Source organism: Montipora capricornis, chromosome 3 (assembly GCF_036669925.1).
Source record: "Montipora capricornis isolate CH-2021 chromosome 3, ASM3666992v2, whole genome shotgun sequence".
In the NCBI taxonomy this organism is placed as follows: domain Eukaryota; kingdom Metazoa; phylum Cnidaria; class Anthozoa; order Scleractinia; family Acroporidae; genus Montipora; species Montipora capricornis.
In genome coordinates this window covers 74837350-74844849 of record NC_090885.1, presented here as the reverse complement: position 1 = coordinate 74844849, position 7500 = coordinate 74837350, and the positions used below count along the sequence as shown (strand labels likewise).

At 40.3% G+C, this 7500-nt stretch overlaps 2 protein-coding genes across 3 annotated transcripts in view; both read left to right on the top strand.

Moving 5' to 3' along the window:
* Positions 1-5206, top strand: part of LOC138044102 (proton-coupled folate transporter-like) — a 16111-nt gene extending 10905 nt beyond the window's left edge. Inside the window, exons 7-8 of one of the 2 annotated variants that reach the window (XR_011131394.1) lie at positions 1498-2250; positions 3600-5206. Coding sequence is in view for 1 of the 2 variants with exons in the window: in XM_068890749.1 (XP_068746850.1) it covers positions 1498-1705 (208 nt within the window). In the remaining variant the exon portion in view is untranslated. Of the gene's footprint in view, positions 1-1497 lie in introns of both variants that reach the window. The other variant, XM_068890749.1, reaches the window with a different exon arrangement.
* Positions 1-7500, top strand: part of LOC138044105 (putative nuclease HARBI1) — a 23861-nt gene that overhangs the window by 13016 nt on the left and 3345 nt on the right. The window lies entirely within an intron of this gene.

The window sequence follows — 7500 nt, the reverse complement described above, 5'->3', positions numbered from 1 at the left end:
GCTTCGAATATTTTGTGGCTGGACTTACTGAAGCCAGTGAAATTTAATTATTAGCATCTGAGAGAAACAGTCGTGTCGGGAGACCACAGGGAAATGAAAATTTTATTTGCATAATTAATGTTAATTCCTTGACGGCTTGATAAAGACAGTTAATACGATTGCGAACAGCCTACTACGTACAAGGGTGCTATTAACTAATAAAAGCGGCATGAATGCGCAGAAGTTTGTCTGCTACGGCTTTCATTCGCGCGTCTTTCAACGCTTTCGCTCCGCGAATGTGTTTTTGAAGTTTGTCAACACGAAGGAGGTGTGACTGTGATTTGACCTGGCAGTCATGTCGGGACCCAGGGGAATAAAGAAATTTTGCGGTTGACAAAACTACGGTCTGCCACCCCGGTAAGGCTCAGTTTGTTACTTTAAGTACCAACTGAATTCTTCGACGAAAATGGGCGGGGCAGCAACAAAAAGTGGGTGTGGCGACGATATAAAAATTTGAGCCCATTCCACAGTTCGGTGATTTTCGTAGTAGCCACGAAAATATGGAGTGAAGTATCTTTCACAATTCAAACGAGCTGATAAAGGCAAATTAAACCTCTGAAAGAAAGATTTGAGTTTACGTTTTGAGCGTTCATTTTCCTATCTATTTCCATAGGTTTTTTGTTGGTAAGTTATGAGAATTTGGTGTTATATCAAGATCCCAGCCCCTGAGCTGATATTCTTCATCCTCAATACCTCCCCAACTGACATTTCATTGACATTGTGAGGAGAATTTACATACTGATCAAAGGGTTACTCGTTTGATGGAACCAATTTTTCATCACTATATATGAAGTCGACAGAGACAGTAACAGAAAGAGACATTGGAAAAACTTTAAAAATTCCAACCGAAGTCCGATTATTTGAGAAAATAAATTCGCCATTTGCAGAAGAAAGTCGGGAAGGAGGGGGCTGGGTTTATTGCGTTCCCACATCTGCAAAGTTGCAGGATCAATTTCGGCCATGAAATTCATGTGTGCTGAGTTTCTCTGAGAGTGGCCCTACTTCGAACACCAAAGCCCGCGTTCCGTTTCGTAAACTTTCGTTGCCATTTTTCACGGTCGATACCATTCTTAGTAACCAAGCATTTTTATTCGGTTAGCTTTCAATAAATTGTTAGGGTTAGTTTCACTCAAATACTTTAAAATTACAAACTTAACAGTAAAAAATGTTCTAAGTGTCGTCCAAATGACAACGACCGTTTATGAAACGGAAAGTTGCCTCGCCGGCGCTCCGGTTTTTCTTTCTGATGAAAGTTAATTAACTTCGTTTTAATTGCAGCTGGCTGGGGTAGTGATGTGTCTCAAGCTCGTTTATGTATACCGTATAGCGCAGCTGAGTTTCCACCGGGGTGGATGCTTTCGGCCCTATCTTGCATAGAGCTGCCCCTTCGTAACAATAAAAGAAAGCTGGTTCAATGTTAACTCTGTGTGGCAATAACGACGTCTCTTTGGTTTTCAGCGGCATAAATATTCCCTCTCCAACCCAAGACGGAGCAGAGAAAATGCGAGCCAACAGTGATCAAGAAAATGGCATCGAACAGAAGACAGAGCCCCGAGAGAGTAAAAATACCCTTGTGGTTAACAACAGTTCAAAATGTAGCTTAGAAATGGACGAGAGTCCAGAGCATGTTAAATATGATGAGTTTGCTGGCTCAACAAAACTCTAGAGCAGCGATTTCAATAAGCTTTAGTTATATGTTGTTGGTAAAATTGGTCTCAGATTAAGCTCGTTCTTTTCTAGGTGAAAAGGGATTTAACTCGCGAACCAATTTTACATATATCTAATTAAACAATAGAGTGTTTCTGTCGAGGAACTATCGGCTGATAGTTTCCCCGCGGAAATTTGATGTTCTTAAAAAGAAATATTTGCCCGAGAAGCGAAGCTTCGAGGGCAAATATGCTAGTTTTAAGAACATCAAATTTCCAAGGGGCAACTATCAGACCGATAGTTCCGAGACATAAACACTCTATTGTCTTTATTGTTCACTACTAAATTTTCTTCCGCGCGCCAGCTCAAAAATCATGTTGAATTATTTTCAACTTTATTAGACGAAAGCCGTGTCAGCCAATGTAAAATTTGAAAAAGAAAACAAACAAAAACCCTCTTAATACAATTTCGATTGTTTATTTTCCATAAGGCCGCTTGTTTACAGAGGTATTTTCACGAACGAGTACTATGCATCCGGGTATTTTCCGCGAACGGGCACTATGGGCTGATAGTAACCTGCGATCAGGCCCATTTTTAGCTTCGCCCATATGTTCTCTTATGTCGTCGCTCGCTAAAATTGGGCCTGACCAAAAGTCTCTCAAGAATTCCGGACGGTCGGCCAAAATTTGGCCGACCAAACTCGTGATCTGATTGGCTGTTGAAACGCCGGAAGTGAAAGTGCCATCGTGATTGCGCGGAGCGCTCGCGAAGTTCTCGAGACTAACCGCCATAAGTGTACGAAAAAATTTGCTCCCTTTTTTTCTTACAATGCCGTGGACGGTGCAACTTGATTTTATTTGTATCATGGAGATATGCCATCTGAAACATCTCATAACTTGTCCAGAATCGGGTTTGAATCTCTGGAAAGAGTGAAATTAGCGATTCCGTTGTCGAGCTCTGTGGCCATGTGGTTGAAAGTACTTTGGCACAAACTTCCCTGATGTTTTGAAAGCTAAATAGCTGGTTCTTTCAAATGGCAATGAAAGCCGATGCATATTGGTTTCCAGGATGAGACAAGGGACATATATATCAACAGGAGGAGATGCTGATTAAATCGCAAGTTACACGAATGCATGTTTTGAATATCTGTGTATGAAACGCCTTTATTTATTTACTGTACATGACACGGTTTGTTTGCACACTTCATAATATTTCCATTTGATTTAACTTAAAACTCGCACTCCAGAAACTAAAATGGCCTGTTTCCAGAGAGATCAATTGTACAACAATAAAAGAAACTTTGCGAGTCCATTTTACTGTTCGTACTCCATCAAAAAATTAACAGCCAAACATATCATGATTTTACAGCGCGCAATTTTAGAAATACGCTGCAACTGAAGATATTACCCAGAAAAATCACCAAAGAAACCTTCATGGGCAAACACGTTAAAGGAATAATGTATTTCTCTTTTTTTTTTCTTTAAAAATCTATTGCCAAACCGTCCAACGACAAAATGCTAGGTTATGTCAAGCTTAAAAGATTGCATATTTAGTGAAGTTCGGAGGGAGAATTACACCGGCCTTTGCCGCAATATAGTCGTCGAAAACATTCCCCATGCTTTAAATGTGTTTTTCTCAAATTAAAGCCAACGGTAACTTTCGAATTCGTTTATAATATTCTTCCCACGGTAATTAACTCTGGTCAAAACAAAATAGCGTGAATCTGCCGTCCACGCGTGTATTGGTGTAATGGAAGTAAATTTGATTGGCCGATGAAGGACATGTCAATCAATCAAAAAAAGTGGGCGGAAGGAATTTCTAAGAGGAATTTGGTCAGGCTCTATTTTTCGTTTCGCCAACACCACGTCATTACGTACCACGCGAAACTAAAATAGAGCCTGATCGCAGGTTAGGCTGATAGTGTCTCTCCGCGGACGAACACTATCGCATCAGGTGATCGAATTAAACCAATAAGAATCGGAGAAAATTTAGTGGTGAACTATAACACATGATATCTTGTAGGATTTAATTATAGGGACCGCCTTCTAAATTTATCTACTTACCGCGACGTTACCAATTTTACATCTGTTCTTGTAAATAATACAGTAATATATCCGGAGCCTATTAACTCCAATACTAGTTTTCACAGATTAAGCTATTTTTAGACAAGTTCTTAAACAAGATTTGGCGTTTACTAGTGACTATTCTCAATCCCATAGGTATTAATTTCTTACGCAAGACTTGTGGTTAGCTGGAAAGGTCTGGTTTCGCGGGAAAATCAATCTAAAAATAACTCGGTGTGTAAAAACGCTCTTGAATATGTATATTGACAAATTGTTTCTTTAAGGAGGCTCGAAAGGGTTTTTCACATGTAACAGTGGAAAAGGGTTAAAACACTGTCGATTCTTTCGGTAGGGGAATGTTTTGATATTTGTACAATAATATTGCAAGGCATTTTTCCAAGAGACCCAAATTGTTGCCATGGTAACGGTACAACACTGCAAAACGGCTCTCTAAAACTTGGAAGATATCTTAAAACTAATTCGGTGACCTGGTATTTTTTAAAACTTCGAAAACCTTACTAAATTCCCAGTTTTTAATACCTGGTATCAGGAAGAACTTCCCTGCTGGAAGAAACAGAAATAAAACACAAATCGCGGTGAAGCAACGCATTTTTAAAAACTTGACGTTTCGTATACTACAACGTACATTTTGAGAAGTAACCGTTATGACTTTGAAAAGTATTTCTTTAAAATTGTTTTTAAAAAGGTCAGCACCAAGCTAAGTTTGGAGATATTGATCTTACAAAATTAATTTCGGTTTTCCGGACAGCAGCTGACTCGAGTAGCTTACGTGTTGCATTCGTGGCCCATTCACAGCTTGACTGACATTGTATTTCATATTATTTACACGGTTGCATTCTTTCGCCTAGTCACTTTGTTTTATTATTTCACGTCTTTTTTGACTAAATACAATTTTAATTGTCAATCCCGCCTGATGAACATGCAGTACATACACCTGTTAGCTAAGCTGTGAAATCTAGCCTTCCTGAACAAAAATAATCCACCCACCGCTCCTGTATCATTTTTGTCTTAAATTAAAAAGAGTAGACGTCCACACTTCCGACAAACGTTTGTTCTTTGGATACGTAACGCAATCTTAGCCGACGAGGCCGACGAGGCCTACATTGCCACCCCTCCCCTAACAAACATTTGGTGAGCCTCCACGATTCTGGGAGACACGTGACCAGCCTGAACCAAGGTCTTTTTCGCAACGACAATGGAGGCAGAGAAGAGAGACCCTGGGAACGAGGTTGTACTGAGCCCAACTCTTTTGCAGGTTGGAGTCCTTCATTGTCACTAATGTTTCTGTGCTGTCCTAAATCCTTTATGGCTCCCACCAAAATATGAGTGCAGTGATTGCTTCTAGCATTCTAAATGGTCGTCCCAAGCGTCTTGCTTCCATGAATGAATAATGATAGAATAGAGAATGAAGAAAACATCGCCAAAGGAAGTAAATGCCTCCAACTTCTTCTCTGTGTCCTGCAAAGTCAAGGTAAAGTTAAGTCCATATCACCTAAAATGGGTAATTAAAAATTTCATAAATTCCACTGAAAAAGCATGTATTAACTTCAAAATGACACAAAAAATAAATAATAAAGTACTTGGCAGGGTCACCGTAACAGATAAGGCCAATTACTACTGGTCCAATTGTCAGTTAACTACAAACCCCACTGGCACCCTCATATTTTACAACATGGTCAAAAACATTCTTTTTCCAAGAACACCAATACCCTACCTAGATTTTCGTCATATTCTCGAGTCAACCGTCGGGTCAAAACTCGCAAGGTCAAAGCTGAGACAATAAAATCATACCAGTTAAGAAATAAGTAAATAAGTTTTACCTATATGCATCTTTGATTTTGCCGAGCACCAGGGAACACAAGTACATATTTAAAGGAAACAAGGACTCCCCTCCCCCCCCCCCCCCCGCCCAACCCGGGAAGGCCTCTTTCACGGCTTTTTGAGCAAGGGGTCCCCAGTTCGATCCTCGGTAACTTCAACGTCTGTTTCGAAGGAGGGAAAGGCACTGATACCAGTTTTCGTAACTGATGGAACTACCGACGTTAAATACATTGACTTTACTTTACTTCACTTTTTACTGTCGAACGCACTTCAATAATCCAAGATTACTATTAGTATATTTATTATTTTACTGACTCACCAGGAAACCTCGACAGTACCATTTTACCCTTTGTGCTTTCTACAAACAGTCTGGTTTCATAAGTCCGTACTTGAAAGCCCTAAAACACTCTTCGAGTTAATGACCTCCAAAATGCTGTGTTTTAGACTGAAGCCACAAAGTATCACCAAATGAAGTGGATCATTCAAGTGGACCAAAGTGTTACCGAGCTTTTAAAGTTGAATTTTTCCTTCAGTTTATTTAAAATAACTCTATTTAGCGTAAAAGGCCTTACGAGAATCATACTCGGGGCAAAACGATATCTTGAAAATTGATAGCATGAATTTTAACCGGTTGAAGATCAGACATAGAAAATTTATCGGTCATCTTTTCATGGTTTCAACGTTTCACGAGACAAAAAATGAAATCTTCAAAAGAAAACGTGACCTTACAAATTGAACGCTACAGTGTTTTCATGGTAACGAGTCACTGAGTTTTTGAAATACAAACAAAATGTTCATTCAAATGAAAGCTGTCCGCTAACACTGATTTTCTTTACGTTTCTGTATACTATCAAACCGTCTGGACTCTTGATACCCACGGTTTGATATCCAAGTTATGTTACGGTCTCCCAATAGAGAAACGTACAGTACACAACCTGCCGCCGGTGCAGCCATATGCAAATTGTCCGTGGATTTTTCATGATTTCACCATTCTTTTTGTATGCCAACAGATTTGTAGTACCCAGCACCTCTTTGAAATACTACTGAGATGTGTAAAGAGGTCGAGGCGGCCTCATAGAAATGGTCCAGATATTCAGATGACCAACACGAATATCTTTTGGGGCTCGTTCGCCATATTATACAAATCATCGGCGCAAGTCACCGATTCCCCAGCCAACTTTCCGATTGAGTCTTGATGATTGCCGCCAAACAGCCGAGCGAGGAAAACGATTCTTCGGTAGTATGGCCGAATGGTAATTCGGTTAATACGTCGTTGCTTATATTTATTAAAGTGGCAGTTAACTGTGCAGAATATAAGCAGTTCCTTGTTATACCGGGTCTTGTATTGCTTTGGGGTGACACCGCTGCACTGTTGGCACTTCGGTTTTTTAGCGGTTGGCCCAGAGTTCTCGCTAACGTCCCCACTTATCGGCTCACGTATGAGTTGAGAAGTAGAATCTGATTTCTGGTAGCGGCCAAGTCGTGCTCCATAATAACCTGGTGCAGGGGTTTGCGCAGTGGTGAGAACTCTCGCCTCCCACCAATGTGTCCTGGGTTCGATTGCCAGACTCGGCGTCATATGTGGGTTGCTTTTTTTGGTCCTCTTCTCGGCACCGAGAGGTTTTTCTCCGGAAACTCCGGTTTTCCCCTCTTCTCAAATACCAACATTTTACTTTATTTGCATTAATTGTTAGTTTACAGTGTCCCCAATTAGTGCCCCAGCGCCAGAACGACTAGACACTTAAATAAAGTTCCTTTCCTTCCCTTTCCTTTCCTACCACTTTGTTTAAATTTGTATTAAAAGCTTACCACCACTAATCAACTATCGCGAACGGCGGGTACATATGTGTAAGTTGTCTGAGCATATCCGAAATAGCCGAATGCATGTTGACCTTCTATGAAGGTTCTT